Below are 18937 nucleotides of genomic sequence, written 5' to 3' on the forward strand. Positions count from 1 at the left end.
CTTCTTCTCTTCTTCTTCTTATTCTTCTTCTTATTATTCTTCTTATTATTCTTCTTATTATTCTTCTTATTATTCTTATTCTTATTCTTATTCTTATTCTTATTCTTATTATTATTATTTTTTGAGCAAAGTTGCGGTTGAAACTGGTGGGTTGTCAGTCTGTGACAGAAGATGTGTAATCTTTCTGAAGTCCTGACATGTCTTGAGAGCTTGTTCCACCATTTTGGAGCCAGGATAGCAAACAGGCGTGTTTTTGTTGAGGGGTTCGTCTGTCCAACTCGCAGTGGCCTACTGACTATAATCCATCCACAGCGTGATAGGCCTCCACCAGTGTCTTGAAGCGGATTCAGACAGCTCTGGTAGCCAGAGAAGGGAGCAGGGGTGGAGTAGTTCAGTGTTGGAGAACTTGGGTAGGTTGAAAACCAGTCAAACTGCTGCATTCTGGACGAGCTGCACAGGTTTAAGGTACTTGCAGTAGTCAAAGGTTGAGATGACACGATCCTGGACCAGTACCTGTGTTGCCTTCAGAGTGAGCACGGGACATATTCTCCTGATGTTGTTGCAAGCGATGTTAGCAGTGAAGGACAGATGGTCGTCCAGTGTCACACCCACACAATAACAAAGGTGCAGATTGTGATAGAATCGTCTTATTAGTATTTCACATTTAAATAACTGCATAGGTTATACAGCTATAGTATTATTATATTTTATTAACATACAATTATACGCTCATCAAAGCCACCAGACTCCGTTTGAAAAAACAACAATTTAACCTCGCTGATCTTCACTCAAACTCAACAAAAACTAAATATCATCAAAACTCACTTTGTTCTTCTCTCCACTGTTCCCACCACACTCAATCCTCTTTGAAAAGAGTAAGGGATATACATTATAAGATACCACTGTTAAATAACTCTCTGTGCCACATCATTAAAACATGAGAAAGCATATTTGTCTCGTGGCAATGTGAAATTAGTCTCTCCCCTATTTTTTTCTTCTTTTGATAAACTATATCTGCCTATACTCGCTAATGTTGATGGAAAAACGGTTTAAGGGGCCGTACACTCATCATCTACCTCATTCCTGTGTATCATTCTTTAAGGAGCCATAATACACTCTATTGCAGTCAAAACAAAGAAAGCCAATAATATAAAATGAATGAAGGGAAGACATCCCAGCCTCAGCACCCACAGCAACAATGGTGCAACCACAACAGTCACTGATGCAAGAATAGCATACGGTTTTATACATTGATGGACTATATTTCAACCTACTGATGCGTGAGAGAGATATAAATGAACTGAGCCGGTATAGTAACCATATATATATTTCTTATGGCTAATTACTGTCCTTTTGTCTTTTAAACTAGTCTTTTTTTGATTATTTTGTTGTGATATGACTTTTGTTTATGCTGTTCAATAAAAACGTAACTGAAACAGAGTAGACATAACCCCATTTTAAAAGTCTCTGCATTGGCAACCTGTCTGATTCAGTATTTACTTTGATATACTTTTATTGGTTTTCAAAGCTCAAAATGGTCTTTGTCCTAGCCAGTGTTTATGCTAAAAAAAAACTAGTGCTGGTCAACGTCTCGAAGAAGATTCCCCGAACAAATGGGAGAAATTTGTGGCAAAAATGATCTGCTTTTATTTTTTAACTTGAATATGTTAAAAACAGAAAACAGACAAATTCAACCTTGTTCAAGAGGTTTCAAGATGAAGAATAAGATTTGAGGATTTAATGGCTTTATTGTCATATGAACAACAGTCACATTGTTCTCGTTGGCAATGACAAAGTTATGTCCCAGGTCTCTCCAACAGTTCAATTTACAATTCATTTAATACATAAAGGAAAACATTCGTAAAATTGTGCAAGTGCAGAAATAGGCTTGGATGAGGCATAATTTTATCGTCCAGTCATATCAATGTAAGTAGTTCAATTCTGTAGACAATAACATGCCTTTATAAGTGATCATACATCCATCATGAATTCAAACCCCATCATAACAAACATTGAAGTAACTGTGCTAATCTGCTGAGAAAGCCTTGTGACGGGACCAGCTTTTGTTACAAAGTCATCTCTAAACTGAGCAAACGCCTGGCAGTCATATTAGGAATCAGAAATGGCCGCATATGGCCCTCATCTCATCTATGAATCAGCATTCTGCGTGTGTATTCTTTCTTACTGAGTTATGACACATCTGTTCTGCCAGAGTGTTAGAATCAGAGTGGATATCTCTCTGAAGGTTGGATGTAAAAGTAAAGACAAAGGGTTAGTGGTCTGCCAATGAGACGGCTTCTTCTTCCTGGCTCTTTCTCAAAGAACAAATCATACTAATATAATGCATGATTCTACTACTAATGGAATTAGTGTTTGATAAAACCTCTTCACAGGCTTTGAAAATATTTCCCTTTTAATAAAAAAACTAGGCTCTATCAACATTTTTAACATAGTGTACCGCAACTAAAAGCATAACTTCTTAAGTCTTCCATCGCTGAGTAACAGATTTAAAAGCCTCACAAACATTGTAGATTTATGGCTTTATCTTGAATAGCTATGGGCTTAATACAGCAAAGTCCTTGTCCTGTTGCAAATGCGGTACAATGGATGATTCGCCAGCTTATTTCATTGTGTCCAATTACCAAATTAGCTCACAGCTCTGGGGTTTGTCCCAGTCTCACTCTCCCACACATACTGTATGAGCGCTATTGTTCATTTTCTGATGTATTCCACACCAGTAGAGTTCATCATTGTGACCCACAAACTTCACTCAGACACAAACCATTTCTAAATATATCTCCTATTCTTTGTTACCTTGATTATTAACAACCAACAAGACGTCACTAACATATAGCCCATATATTTTATATAACGGGCATTATTAATATTTCTTGTTTTCCCTTCCTCTAGTGGTTTGAATAGGTTTGTGTGCATGTAAATGGTCTGCAAAGGCTGAAATCCCTGTGTTCCCTCCAGAGGGAGTTTCTCTCCCACACACCTGCCTGCCTGAAACGCCTCCATTGGACTCCTTTGTTTACTTCCGCAACATAATGACATCATAACGTAACACTTGCGCTTCTATTGGCTAGCGCTCAAACACATTGTACATCAGGGATAGGCAACTTTGATGGTGGTGGGGGCAGGCCCGGTTCCAGAACAAAATGACTCAGGGTGCATCTGAGATTAGAGAGGGTGCAGTGGTAAAGTGCTATTTTTATAAGTGGGGTCCTCACCTCCTATAGGGGGGTCCGGGGGCATGCTCCCCAGGGAAGAGTAAATATTGAAGTTAAAAGCATCAATCTGGTGCACTTTGAGAGCAACATTAAGAGATCTATGTGCTCTTTGCTTGATTCATGCCTTCCCAGTCCCTTATCACTAGCCTATAAGGGCATGGCGCCAGTTGTTGTAGCCAGTTGTGGTGAAGGCATCTGACTTACTTGAACCGAAATGTCTACATGCATAGCAGAAGATGGCATCTTTTTTACATGAATATTCCAGCCAATCTCTGTTTTGAAACCATGAGCTGCAAAATGAGCGCCTTACCCCGCTGTACAGGCAAGTTGGGTACTTTTTTAAATATACCTGGGCAGGCTCTGTTTTGCCGAGGTCCTCTGGCACTTGCGGGCCGCTGAGGGGTGGCGGTGTTTGGGGCAACGAAGACGGCTGCGGCTGCTCCGCCTCCGTGGGCGAGGCGGGCAAAGCCGGCGAGTCGGGCGTTAGTGTCCACGACAGTGGCCGCGGGTAACGTAATGTCCCCATGATCTGAACTGTTATTACCTGCAGTAGATGCAGTGTTACTGTTACTGATTAGGGCTGGATGTTTTAACCATTTTCTGATGTCCATCATTGACTGCTGTGTAAGCACCTTGCAGATGACGAACGCGCAGCAGCACAGGTCACGCGCACCTGACATAATAACGTTACTTACCGTTTAAATTGAGCAAATAAATGCAGCAGACAATGTTATTTAAACAGAATTAAAAAAATATTTATTTCAACTGAATTATTATTATTATTATCATTACTACTATTATTATTATTATATATGTAATATTTTTCACTTTTTTTTTTTTTTTAATCTTTTTTCTTTTTCACTTTTCATTTTTCAAATGAGGGTGCATAACGACTCAACTGAGGGTGCAATGCACCCTTATGCACCCCCGTAGAACCGGGCCTGGGTGGGGGCCACATAATGTATGTACTGGCCACCAGGGGGCCGCAGATTCACTTGGAACACACACACACACACACACAAATTCCATGTATTGTATGTAATTATTAACAAATATACTAAGTCGGACATCTTCATTAACATTTTACAATCTGTCAGGGAATATCCTCTAATAAGCTCACTAAACAAATCAGTTCACGAAATCTTATTTCATTTTTACAAGTGGCATGTTTGTATTGAACAGGTTATTTAACAGTGGAATAAAACTATTTTAAACTATTGGAAAGCACGGAAAATGTGTGTGTATTGAGATTAACCATTAAGATGACATAAACATGAAGTCATGAACACTACCCCAGACATTAGTTGTCTAACTTGAACCTAAGACACTTGTAGCCAGTCTCTGCATTCCCCTTATTCCACAATAAGGGGAATGTCAACACAGACACCTGTCAGCCCGCACTCTGCTGTTCCGCAGCGCCGCCCCCCCCCTCCCTCCCGCTGAAATTATGAATGTTAAGCGTAGTAATCCTAGATAACACGGCAGGGCTGGGCAGGGTCCGTGACAGTTTGTTTTCATCTGATTTCAAATAAACAAAGTCTTGATTTTTAGAATATTAAACTTGTTTCGCCAAATTCAGATGATAAATACAACTGTTAAGCTTGTAAAGGCATAATTACAAGAGGCAACTTAACGTCACAGCAGGCATAACAACAGCCGGTGCTTCTCACAATACACACAAATGCGTCACAGATTATTTTTGCGGTATTTGGCTGCCAAACGAAATCATGTACGCAGCTCACGACGTAACTAGGAGTCTAGTGGGTGTACTACAAGTAAAAAAAATAAAATATATATTTTAATTAATTACGTTGTTTATAAATTAATCTGAGGGCCGCAAAAATAAGAGGTGGGGGCCGCATGCGGCCCCCGGGCCGCCATTTGCCCATCCCTGTTGTACATGATAGGCTAAGGGGCAGGACATCTCTAACCAATTGACCCATCACATCAGAACAGGCCAGCTAACCAATCAGAGCTCTGGTTTCAGACAGAGGGTGAAAAGAGGTGCTGCAGCACAGGCAGTGTGAGAAAAATAAAGAGCTTTCTGAACATTAAAGCATTGAGACATGTCACACAGTAGACTCTACTGAGTAGAGGCATGAAATACAAAAAATAAACCTGTAAATGAGCACAATAGAGACCTTTTTAATTTAAAAAAATGAGAGCCAAGTGGGGAAAAGGCTGTAGATTTTGCACCAGGCTCCTGCCATTTTTTCCTTGTGACCGCAGCTTGACTGTCCTGAGGGGAAGAGGAAGCAGCATCAGTGAGATGCTGTAAGAGGCTGAGATTAGAGTGATATGTCCCAGTCAAATGCATTATACATAATCCCCAACTTCAAAATAACAAAAATACGTGGGATTCTTCACTGTTAGTGTTGTTGTCATGTTTATGACTTTAGGGAAAGGAGATCCTTTTTTACATTTATTTTGATGAGTGTTGTCAAATTCTTTTAGACAAGCTCTTATTGTGTGAATTTCCACATCAGACACGCTGAAAATTGATCAATTTCTCTGTGTCCATCATGTCAATAGTTTGTTGTGTTTGAATTGCTAAGTAATACAATGTGACTTGTGTTCTTATTATTTTACCCATCACTGATTGATGTAACACAGTAGAGATTCAACATTTGGTCTGAGAGCTTTTTCATTTTCTGTTTCTGACACTGCAGGTTTGTAAGGGAACAATCCACTGGCATTACATTTAGACTATTTTTTGGATTAAATAAAGAAGAGTGATAGTTTTTACATTCAGTTTGAACAGATTCCATGAATTGTGTACAGACTGATGGACAAGTGAACTTTAGAAAACAACACAGCAAATCAATAATACCACCAAACTACATAAAAAAGAGGATAGATATCAGTGCTCTCCTCAAAAAATATTAGTCGACATACTCTCATGCAATGTTTTTGTCTAATTGATTAAATGATATAATCCACAAATCTCCAAATGAGTTTCAAAACAACTGCTTTAAATCTTAGAAAAATGAAATCCAAGGATCCTCACTGTTTTTCTTTTTTGTGTTTCTGCCCTGTGGTCTCAGCGGGCATGGAGAAGCCTGGAGTGGTGGAGCAAGTGGACCTGCCTCCGACCCTGGCTCTGGGCCTTGGCCTGCCCATATCTCTGAACAGCGTGGGCCGCGTCATCCCGGGCGTCCTGGAGGAGACCTCACTCCGAGACCAGCTGCGCTTCCTGCATCTCAATGGCCACCAGCTCAGCTGCCTGCTCAAAGACAGCGTACCCGATTATGAAAAAGGTAGGTTTACAAATTCCCTGTGTCCAACCTTTGGACACACTGAAGGTCGGAAAGTCGCCACCTCCTCTGAAAGTGAGTCCGCAGTGGGATCAGTGGCTGCATTTGTTAATGTACACAGCGGTGTGAGCAATGCCAATAGAGGGAAGACAGTTCAATTTCAGAAAGAGTTCTTTACAGCCATTTTGTTCTTACTCTATTGAATCTGTCAGAACTGGCAAACTCATAACAGGTCAGTTCCCATTACTCCTTCTTAAACGTCAAAAGCCATCTTTTTGAAATGCCAAAGAATAAAAGTCCAGCAGATATTCAAGATTCTGCTAACTACCTCTTATACATTATTATGTGTGACAGGTAGCTGCATATGCACTGTAAAAGTAACATGAGCTCAGTGACCTTCTACTTGTAGATGTTGATGTTTACTTCATCACAGTTAAAGCTGCACTTATCAATATTTTTCTAAAAGACTAAAGAAATAGTTAATTAATGCATTTTTATTAGAACATTTGATTTATTGATTGCTATCAGGGAATACAGTATTTCATCAAATAACAAACAGTTGTTTCAAAAACACATTAGTTTCGCTAGCTTGGAAAAACAATCACCTTTTGAGATATTAAGCACTGGGACATTAAACTCACAACATCCTGATAAAAAACATTGATCGCTCGTAAGCCATCCCTATGTATCCCTTTTTAAAGTCCATTTTTAGCCCCACCTATAGTGGAAGTAGCACTGCATGCCTGTTAATGGTCTGCGATTCATGGCCATGCAATTAGGTGTTTGTGCTGTGATATGGCGAAGGGGTCCTATTTTCGCTCACTATGAATTGCGAGCAAAGTTGAATTCCTGTGAAGACAGACCATTACATTTACTAAATAAAATGTAAAAATGGCCCGAAAAAAACCACTAACGCTAATTGCGGAAAGCCGTTCTATTTGTCATAATGGTCAACCCTACTCTTTAAGGTGATAATAAGTCAATGTTGTGCTGCCCTCAAGTGGCCAGAAAAAAAGAGCTATTACAGAAAGTAAAATGGGAATACCCCATCATATTATATATATATATATATATCCCATAAGCTATCAAGACCACATACTGTATGTTAGCTCAGACTTAGACTTAGCGGATCATTGTTGATTTAGATGATGGTTTTATTTGCATTCCACTCACAGTTTTGTGCATGCTGAAAAACAGAGATGGCACACTCTTAATGGGCTCAGAAATGGTTTGCTATAAGTCCATCTCCTCATTATTCATACAGTGTTGTCGACTACATCAAAGCAGTGTTTAACCTGAAGCAGTCTGATTAACACGAGGAGAGAATCTCCTTACAAGTTCAATCGTTGCATCACACCAAAGCTCATCAACACTGAAATCCTTTATTACAAAAATCACCAATTGGAAATTAGAACTTGTTTTGGATGAAGATAAAACTGGTCTTTAATGCTAGTTAACGGATTGAAAAAAATAAAGATTGATAATCCTCCACATTTTTCATCTTACGGTATGTTTTTAAATTTTGTTGCTGCTAAAATTCCTCTATAACTGTCATAAATACTGTACTGACAATATGATACTAGAGCAGGTTTATGTAGAAGAAAACCTAAACCTAATCCCACCAGAAGCAAAGTATCTGAAAGAGAAACAGGAAGACCTTTTCCTGTCGTGTCAAGATGTAAATCTGTTTACTTGTTTTTTTAAGTTTGTGAATAAATGACCTTACAGCTGCGAGAACTCCTCATGGGAGACGTACAAGCTGTCTGAGGTCTGTTCTTGAACATAAATGCTGCCCACTCTTTGTGCAAATGCATGCACATATCTTCGCTGTGTGCTGCTCCCTACTTTTATCTCGGGGTCACACTGTTTGTCAGAGTTATACATCTTGCATTCTCTCATCTGTCTGCCTCCTGTCTCTGGCTCTGGTCCTCATTTTCACAAACATTGCACACAACAATGGCAGAGATTACCATTCCTCATGTTACATCGGTCAGTTAGTCATTTATGTCATTCTTCTAAATGTGACAGAGGGAAGGAGGAAGGAGTGAACACTCTTTGATAACTGCCTTTTTTGACAAATAATTGGACATGTAATTGGGCATTTCAAGAGATATGTTTTTCTCCCTTCTTTAACTGATCACTTTTATAGCGAACAGAGTATTATTTTTGACATGATGACCAAATAATAGTTTGTGGTGCTAACAGGCCTCAGCTGACGTTTAATACCGAGACATTTGTGAATACTGAAATAAACAAAAACATCAACTCAGAAAATCTAAAAAAGTCCATAGCAAACATGAAAGGACACATTTAATTTAACATCCAGGATATGAGAGACAGTGTGTAATCTTCACTGCATAATTAGTAGGATAAGCTTCAAATAGCGTCAATATGAATTGGATAGAAGATTAAAATACGTATGTAAGTCATAGTCAGTCTGACGGAGCATCTGCCCAACCAAGTGTTGTATACTAGTTTTTAGCAATGCTAGGGACATGGCCCTGACGTTTGTATATGGACAGTCGGACTTTAAACTATGTTGGATTACCATTACATTTAGGAAGATCCTAACATTTTTGTAGATCCTCTTAATGAGTGACATTTGAGACTTCAAGTTAAATGTCTCAACAAACATTAGTTTGCATTACAGTCAAATATACCAAAGATATTAAACTCACCCTCACTTTGGTAACCCCCTGACTTGAAATAACTACTGCCAACATCTTGTGCTTCTTTACTAAATACCTCCAACACTAAAGCTAAATTATAACTTTAGAGCTAATTAAAACATTTTAGCATGCGGAAACACCATACTAAAATGGTGACCTTCGTAATCATCTTAACTGCTTAGCATCAGAAAGTGATGCTGCCTTTGATTTACCTCAGAAGTCAGCAGTCAGAGCTGGGAATGATGTCACATCCAACTTGTTCGCGTTCTAGTACAACCCAGTGAGCTATATCAGTTCTCGTCAGGTTAGCCATTGCTTTCAATAATAAGAAATCATGATAATTGATAACGAATAAGAGGTATCTTTTGCATGTAAACACTATAGCAAAATGTCTACACATAGAGGTTGGACAGCACTGTGTGTACAGTATGACTGATCTCATTGGACAATAAAAAGACAGAAGGCTTACAAACACTTGATCAGTAATGTTTTTCCGTCTGTTGAGGAGCAGAGCAGCCTTCTTCGAATTCAAGGTTGGTGGAGAGGTTTTTCTTACATTCAAAGTTAAAATGCAACTTCAGAAGGCATTCAGGTTGTATTTAGGAACTTAGAAAAGCTGACTTCCCAGTTCAAATGGAATGCACTAATAGCATTGTTATTGTTAGCATGATGACATTAGCATTTAGCTCAAAGAACCACAGCGCCTTAAAGACGTCACAAAGCTACTATCATGTTTCTAAACTCTAAGATTACATTTTCCACATTTACTTTATATACATAGTTACACTGAACAAAAATATAAACGCAACACTTTTGTTTTTGCTCCCATTTTTCATGAGATGAACTCAAAGATCTAAAACATTTTCTATATACACAAATAACCATTTCTCTCAAATATTGTTCACAAATCTGAAAAGATCTGTGATAGTGAGCACTTCTCCTTTGCCGAGATAATCCATCCCACCTCACAGGTGTGGCATATCAAGATGCTGATTAGACAGCATGATTATTGCATAGGTGTGCCTTAGGCTGGCCACAATAAAAGGCCACTCTGAAAGGGGCAGTTTTGCTTTATTGGGGGGGTCAGAAAACCAGTCAGTATCTGGTGTGACCACCATTTGCCTCACGCAGTGCAACACATCTCCTTCGCATAGAGTTGATCAGGTTGTTGATTGTGGCCTGTGGAATATTGGTCCACTCCTCTTCAATGGCTGTGCCAAGTTGCTGGATATTGGCAGGAACTGGAACATGCTGTCGTATACGCCGATCCAGAGCATCCCAAACATGCTCAATGGGTGACATGTCCGGTGAGTATGCTGGCCATGCAAGAACTTTGATGTTTTCAGCCTCCAGGAATTGTGTACAGATCCTTGCAACATGGGGCCGTGCATTATCATGCTGCAACATGAGGTGATGGTCGTGGATGAATGGCACAACAATGGGCCTCAGGATCTCGTCACGGTATCTCTGTGCATTCACAATGCCATCAATAAAATGCACCTGTGTTCGTCGTCCATAACATACGCCTGCCCATACCATAACCCCACCAGCACGGGCCGCTCGATTCACAACATTGACATCAGAAAACCGCTCACCCACACGACGCCACACACGCTGTCTGCCATCTGCCCTGAACAGTGAAAACCGGGATTCATCCGTGAAGAGAACACCTCTCCAACGTGCCAGACGCCATCGAATGTGAGCATCTGCCCACTCAAGTCGGTTACGACGACGAACCGGAGTCAGGTCGAGACCCCGATGAGGACGACGAGCATGCAGATGAGCTTCCCTGAGACGGTTTCTGACCGTTTGTACAGAAATTCTTTGGTTATGCAAACCGATTGATGCAGCAGCTGTCTGAGTGGCTGGTCTCAGACGATCTTGGAGGTGAACATGCTGGATGTGGAGGTCCTAGGCTGGTGTGGATACACGTGGTCTGCGGTTGTGAGGCCGGTTGGATGTACTGCCAAATTCTCTGAAACGCCTTTGGAGACGGCTTATGGTAGAGAAATGAACATTCAATTCACGGGCAACAGCTCTGGTGGACATTTCTGCTGTCAGCATGCCAATTGCACGCTCCCTCAAAACTTGCGACATCTGTGGCATTGTGCTGTGTGATAAAACTGAACATTTTAGAGTGGCCTTTTATTGTGGCCAGCCTAAGGCACACCTATGCAATAATCATGCTGTCTAATCAGCATCTTGATATGCCACACCTGTGAGGTGGGATGGATTATCTCGGCAAAGGAGAAGTGCTCACTATCACAGATTTTTTCAGATTTGTGAACAATATTTGAGATAAATGGTTATTTTGTGTATATAGAAAATGTTTTAGATCTTTGAGTTCATCTCATGAAAAATGGGAGCAAAAAGAAAAGTGTTGCATTTATATTTTTGTTCAGTGTACTTTACTTATCTTAAAAAGTTATATTTAACACGTATTATTTAACCACATTTGTGCCGTCACAGGGCCTTCAGACATTTGCATAATGGTCAAATTTTCAGTACTCATTTTTTTTAATGCTTCTTATGCTGAATTGTTAGCCAAATGTAGAGTATGTTGTCTAAATGTGTTGTGTCACTAACAGGCAAATACGCTAAACAACAACCATTGCATTTTCCAAACATGATTTTAAACTAACTTCTTATTTACCCATTAAAAGAAACGCTCTCGCAGCAAATGTTCTACTCTATTTTGGTCCCTGGTTTCCATAGTGATGGAATGAAATGGAAATTATTTCAGAAGACCTACATTTTTGAATGCGTTGATTTTTTTTAATCAGTCCACTTGGGTAATCATGAAGCTTTTATGCAGAATGTCATAGTTGTCACTGCTGGGAATTTCGCCTGGGATGATATTTGAAGTAGAATGCAGGATGGACACCTGTTGGGGTCAAACTTTACATAAAAAAAGTTTTTCTTTAAAAATAAATGTGCCTACTGTCTTAAAGAAAATTCAAAATAGTATTAATGCTCAGAAATTGTCAAGTTATTTATTCCTCTCAATTGGATATATTTAGGACTTTTCCCTATTGTTTATGCATTCGCTTATCTTTTGTCTAACCTGCAAACAATGAAAGTGACACTTTCAAGTTTGTTTTTTTCAAGTTCAACTCTGGTAATACAAAGTGTACACAACCTTGCTCTGCCAGCACATCTCTCTTCACGTTATCTGTCTGCCTTGTTTCTTTTTTTAATGCTGTTTATTTTATGTTTTTAATCCCTCTGTTAGCTCAATGAAATCTATATTGCAATAACTTTATCCAAAGTAAAAGTAATTGAAGTCAGCTCACTTTTCCCAATGGGAACAGTTTGAATTTTCTGACTCCTAGACCCCTCTTTTACAATCCGATACATCTCATTCCAGATTGTTTTCTCTAATAACCCTTGATAGATATTCTCAGTACACAGCTCTGCTCTATTTTTCACTGTCTTCATCAATATCTGCCCTCATCATGGTGTGTGATTTCGCGAACACAGAGGAATGGTGTAACCAAACATATACATATTTATTGTCCTGCGGTATATAGCACCAAGTTTATTAATATCGTGCATTATCCAAAACCCAATTCAAAGGCCCAATGAATAGGACTTGTCAGTTGTAGTTTGTAAACACAACTCCAATTTGGCCCATCTTTCGAAGGGGTTAGGGTCAGTGTCCATGAGAGTTGACCCTTAAAAAGGTTACATTTCATTTTGGGACAAGCTTTGTTCTCTCAACGTTTTTCATTCTGAATCATGGACGTTTAAAGATAACTGGAAACAGCGTTAGAGGCTTGGCCCCATTCATTCCCATGTCATTTGCTCAGTGGTGCACAAAGACAAAATGGCCCGTCTTTCAAGTATGAAAATACCTGGATCTTCAGGTATTTAAGATTACTACCATTGGGCCTATAGAGTCGTTGTGTTTCCCATAAACCCCGCCCCAAAGCTACTGCGTCTCAACCGGTAATTTAAAAAGGTTATCCAATTATTCATACTGTAAAGTTGGTTTAAGCGATACATATATATACAACGACCTAATTTCCCAATTTAGGTCAGTGGGTAAAAGGTTTTTGTGGAACAATCAACTGGATTTGTCTATTAGTATCATGTCATGGCCTAATAATTGAATAAGGTTTATCCAAGTGTTCACACTGGAAAGTTGAGTTAGCTTTAATTATTTGGCCCCATCACATGACTGACACAAGTCTGCTTGGTTGTTTCTCTGAGGTTGGGCACACAATTAAAAACCCCAAATGTTGTACAAGAACACAAAGCTCTTCATAAATCTAACACTAACCACCTAAGCATTATGCTCTCAACGTTTACCAGAATGATGCTTTAAAATAATGTACCGTGACACTGCTAGGGTCCAAAGTCCAACCACCATACTCTCACAAAATCCTGTGGGAAACACTGGGAGGGGTAGCTTTTGACTCTTATCATAAAACTAATTTCTAGATCCATCACTGTCTGCCTTGTTCAATCTTCATATATATATATTTTTTGATATGTGCTTCTAACCTCACGCATCTCGGAGAGCCATTAACCAATCCCTGTTCTCTTAGACAGATGAAACATGGCCGGGGCCATCGATATTGTATGATTCATGCCTGTGGCTTAAGGTTCTAATATTTCTACCAACCCCTCTGTCTGGCAAAGCCACACTCACTATTTATCACCCCTATGCCTGATGCTGATGTGATAGGGTGTGTGTGTGTGTGTGTGTGTGTGTGTGTGTGTGTGTGTGTGTGTGTGTGTGTGTGTGTGTGTGTGTGTGTGTGTGTGTGTGTGTGTGTGTGTGTGTGTGTGTGTGTGTGTGTGTGTGTGTGTGTGTGTGTGTGTGTGTGTGTGTGTGTGTGTGTGTGTGTGTGTGTGTGTGTGTGTGTGTGTGTGTGTGTGTGTGTGTGTGTGTGTGTGTGTGTGTGTGTGTGTGTGTGTGTGTGTGTGTGTGTGTGTGTGTGTGTGTGTGTTGTGTGTGTGTGTGTGTGTGTGTGTGTGTGTGTGTGTGTGTGTGTGTGTGGTGTGTGTGTGTGTGTGTGTGTGTGTGTGTGTGTGTGTGTGTGTGTGTGTGTGTGTGTGGTGTGTGTGTGTGTGTGTGTGTGTGTGTGTGTGTGTGTGTGTGTGTGTGTGTGTGTGTGTGTGTGTGTGTGTGTGTGTGTGTGTGTGTCCTTGAGCAGGTTCCTAACGCACTGAAGTCAAATGAAAGCAGGCACCATTTTGTCTGCTTTGAGTAAACATGTGAATGAGTCATAGCTTGTCATCGTTAGAATCCTGACAAATTATACATTGCTTTTTCAGGACTAAATGTTTTTCTACCACGGGCATTTTATTATCTTTTCAATTTAAGTAACATTATCGACACAGGAACCAGAACAAGAAAGTTAATAGATTTCCATTCAAACCATCCAACATGCTTCAGAATGATTGATGTCTAATATGATTAGTGGACTCTCATTCATAAGGAAACAATTGGTAATAAAAAAGGCCCTTATTTTCTTTATGATGAAATACAGCAAGATAGGCAGCACTCTGAGACCTTTTCTGTGAGATAAAACACTATGCCTTTGCTTTTTTCACTTCTTTATGATTTCAGTTTTTTTTTTTTATTAAGCTAATAGTAAAGAATGGGCATTTCTACCAGCTCTTCTGTTGTGAAGTCCAAGCTTATTCTGCTCTGAATGGTTAGCTGGCCGTCTCTGTTATAATCGGTCAACCACTACGAGATGTCCCGCCCCTTAGCCTATCATGTCTCAGAGCACTAGCCAATAGAACTGCAAGTGTTATATAGTGATGTCCCTATGTTATGGAAGTAAACAAAGGAGTCCAATTGAGGCATTTCAAGCAGGTGGAAGTGCTTGGGAGAGAAACTCCCTCTGGAGGAAATGTTGGGATTTTACCCTTTGCAGACCATTTACATGCAAAGAAACCTATTACTATACAACACACTACGGGAGAGGGGAAACCCCAAAAAGCACAATAGGGCCTCTTTAATGTTTGATTATGTAAGTATCTTAAGTACCGTAATTGAAAATCAGAGATTGTATCAGAGATACTTTAAATTGAAAGATGATATTTTCGGACAAATAAACAGTGCAAAATATATGTGACACCAGTCGGGAAACCCATAGAGTTCATAAATGAGATGTTGCGAATGTCCTCATTTTGACTAATCTATATGAATGCAAAAGTTCTAACAAGAAGTTTTAAGTCTTTGAGTACATGACAGCAAACATAAAATCAACTAATCCTTTTTAATGCTCCCTCTAAGTCTACTTTGCCAGTTGTTGATACAGATGTCCCCTGTCTGATTCCAGAGGCAGGCTTCGAGCAGTTCCGCGTGGCAGAAAAGGCTCATGGGAGCTGGATGAAGCTCTTCCTGGAGGGCAACACCTCTGAGGTGCTCAGCAACATGGGCAAAAAGGTCCTGAAGCAGTATGTGGAAGCCCTGGCTGCCATGAGCTCGGCTCTCAGCAAACAGCTGGGCAAGTACGACATGTACTCCATGATCGCAGGCATGGTGTTTGTGTTCCAGGTGAGTGCAGCACAATTTAATATATCCTTAGCACTGGTCTATGAGGAAATGTCTAGAAGGAAATGTTCCTAGCAGTGTAGTTTTCATAAAAAAGCTAGAAGGAAAAAGCTTTGGTAAGATTGATTGACCATCTTTCTTGTTTATATTATTTTCGGGAGCTTTACTACTGGGTCATGGAGTTTGGATAGTTTAGGGCAGCACCTAACTATTATGTTATCATCAATTAATCTGCAGATACATTTTTTACATTCCTTGATTTATTGGGCGGTGGGTGGCGAAGTCGATAGGGACTTGGCTTGGCAACTGGAAGGTCACCAGTTCAACTCCCGGAAAGACCAAGTGCTACCGAGGTGTCCCTGAGCAAGGCACCGTTCCCTACACTGCTCCCCGGGCGCCGTACATAATGGCAGCCCACTGCTCCTAACACTAGGATGGGTCAAATGCAGAGAAAGCGTTTCGTTACATAGTACATGTACTACGTAACGACAATAAGTTGAATCTTCTTCTTCTTCGATGTATTTTAATGTCTTATTTTGTCTTATTTTGTCTGATCTGATGAAGATATTCAGTATAACAGGAAATAACAGAGAAAAGCCGGAAATCTCCATATTTAAGAGTGGATAATATGACGCATAACATTTTCTGACATGTTTGCATGAAAAGTACTGAACCACTGAGGGTATTATATTCCTGTCGAATGACTGATCGATTAGTCAAATAATCAGAGCATTTTCCTGAAAATGTCATTGTAATTTGGCATAAAAGCCAGCGACATTATTGTTGATACACAAAGATATCTACTTGCCGTGTAACTTTCAAATTATTAAAACTCACTGGCATTTAAGATGTTCATTATTGAGAACGGGTGCCGACTGACTGCTAAACCATTTTCGTCCATTTCTGATTCAGCAAAGTCAGAAGGACAGTTAAGTCAGGAAAATGTCAACATTCCATTTTTAACATGCTACGTTTAGCGCAGATTTGCATCTATTGGTGTCTTTGGATGTAATTGCACTGCATGAAAAATACAACAATTTGTACATATGGGACAGTAGTAGCTGTATGGCCTTGGCTTTGAGAATGGAGAGTTCAAATCCCAAATGGATCCAGTACAGCGAACCCCCACATTGCTCCCAAACGCTTTCATCATAATATTACAAACCCCTTACCTAACTTTAAACATGTACTGACTCACTCTATTATACTTAATGAGTGTCCAGATTAGATAGCAGTGCTGTCATCTACCAAAATAAAGAAATGGTCTGTTTTTTGTGGGTTTCTGTGGTTGTATAAGTTGAACCAATAGTGATCAAAGTTCCTCTTCTCTCCCGGCCATAAAGCTCCTGCTTGTCTTACTGCTGGCTATGCCCGAGGCTCTGAGCGGTGACGCAGCGGTGGAACTTCCTGTTCTCTCAGCTCTGCTCTCGCTGCCTTTCTACCTCATGTGCCTGCTGCTCGCCTCGGTGCACGTCTTGGTGTGCACATCTGCTGAGAGCTCCTGTTACTTCTGCAGCCTCTCCTGGGGACTCGTGTTCGCCGCCGTCGCCTTATCCTCAGCAATGTTTTGTATTCTGGTCTCTCTGGTAACGCGGAGACTCCCCCTGGGGGCGAGGATTCACGGGAAGGTGAGTTTTTGATAAATATAACAACAACAAAACACAGGTACAGATTGGAACAGATGTTTGCCCTCAAAGGTGCAAACATGCTGCCTTTTCTGCCTGTAAAACCTCAATATAACTAGTTAAAAAGTTCAGCTGGTCTGTGATTGCTTCATAACAAAGATTATAACTTGCTGCTGTTTGAAAGATACAACATTTCATTTATCTATTCCTGCGGGTAGAGAAACATTTGAATTTATTTGAGCGAACATCTACTAAATCCACTGAGGCTCAGGGGCGATACAGTAGCTCGCTCTTTTTTGATTCAGCAAAGTTAGCAAAGTATTTTCTAAAGCAGCCTTAAATCCCTTGAATATGTTGTGGAACAAAGTCCTGATAAAAAAAGAAAAGTTTTGCTAGATTTTCTTGGATCTGTGACAAGTGAAAAATCACTCCACGATAAGGGGCTGAAAATAAGTGTTTCAGCGGGTGCTCCTTAGTCCATTTGAGACCTTGGCCACCATTCATTTTAATCAAATAGTGCTTGGCTGTATGCACAGCTTATCATGCGTCTTCATGAATGATTGCAAAGAGCCCCTTAATTACTCCTTTTCACTCCGGTATTGCACAGGAAAATGGTTTGGCATTTAAGTGAGGAGTAGCTTATAATTTTTACATTTTTAATGCATAAATGTAACTTTAAATAAATAGCATTAAAATAATATTGTCTTAGGGCTTGAGTCCGCATGTCCACATGCACATTCACACCGCAGTACTTTTCCCACAAAGGTTCATGAGAACTTAGTTCATCAGAACTCTTTAGTTCTCATGAACTAAGTACAGATCTCGTTCACACCGGAATAAGTCCCTGGGGGTGGATTAGGCAAATGAAGCCGCTGACGTCACTTCTTCTTCTTCTGCTTTGGGTTTACTGGCAGGCCGCAAACAACTTCACGGCGTATACTGCCACCCGAAGTCACTGGCCGGAAGTCCCCGGAGTTAGGGACTGGCTTCAGTAGAAGCTGCTGGGACTCCCAGCAGCTTCTACTGAAGCCTTCCGAGTAAATCACCAGAACGCTGACACCTCCTCATCTCCACCACTCCCATGTTTTCTTTTGTGTTGCCATAAGTTAGTCTCTCTGCATTTGTGCGCTGGGCTAATGCTAATGCTAATGCGAGGATAATAAAATGGTGGCTTCCCAAAACTTTTTGGGAGTTTTACGGGGCGTGGTTTTCAATCCGCCCAGCCAATCAGACATAGGAATCTTTTTCTCCCACGAAAGTACCTGCTCTCTAGCAGGGACGGAAAAGGGGGTAAAAAAGGTTCTGATTAATTAATTTTAGCTCCAGCTCTTTTTGGTGTGAACGCGACATTTCGGAACTATATCGGAACTAAGAAAAGTACTGCGGTGTGAACGTGGCTATAGTGCCTTTTTCCAGCATAGATATTCTGGCAGAGCCACCTCGCAGCCATTTGTCAACAAAAAATGCTCCCAGCACATCCAACCGAGTATGACTGTGCTCACACTTTGTATGAATGAGTTTCACCACTCACAGCCGTCTGACAGCCGATGACAGACTAGCAGTGTTGGGCAAGTTACTTCCAAAATGTAATATATTACATATTACTTATTACTGTCTTTTGAAAGTAATAAGTTACATTACA

The 18937-nt window shown here is 40.3% G+C and overlaps 1 protein-coding gene across 1 annotated transcript in view; it reads left to right on the forward strand.

Annotated features, from left to right (window-relative positions):
- The first annotated feature begins 395 nt into the window (after window positions 1-395).
- Window positions 396-18937, forward strand: part of pigg (phosphatidylinositol glycan anchor biosynthesis class G) — a 70309-nt gene continuing 51767 nt past the window's right edge. Inside the window, exons 1-4 of the mRNA XM_034198953.1 lie at window positions 396-410; window positions 6278-6490; window positions 15456-15673; window positions 17014-17298. Of these exons, the coding sequence (XP_034054844.1) occupies window positions 6283-6490; window positions 15456-15673; window positions 17014-17298 (711 nt within the window). The 5' untranslated portion in view covers window positions 396-410; window positions 6278-6282. The remainder of the gene's footprint in view (window positions 411-6277; window positions 6491-15455; window positions 15674-17013; window positions 17299-18937) is intronic.

The sequence above is a fragment of the Gymnodraco acuticeps genome, unplaced genomic scaffold, assembly GCF_902827175.1.
Source record: "Gymnodraco acuticeps unplaced genomic scaffold, fGymAcu1.1, whole genome shotgun sequence".
Lineage (NCBI taxonomy): Eukaryota > Metazoa > Chordata > Actinopteri > Perciformes > Bathydraconidae > Gymnodraco > Gymnodraco acuticeps.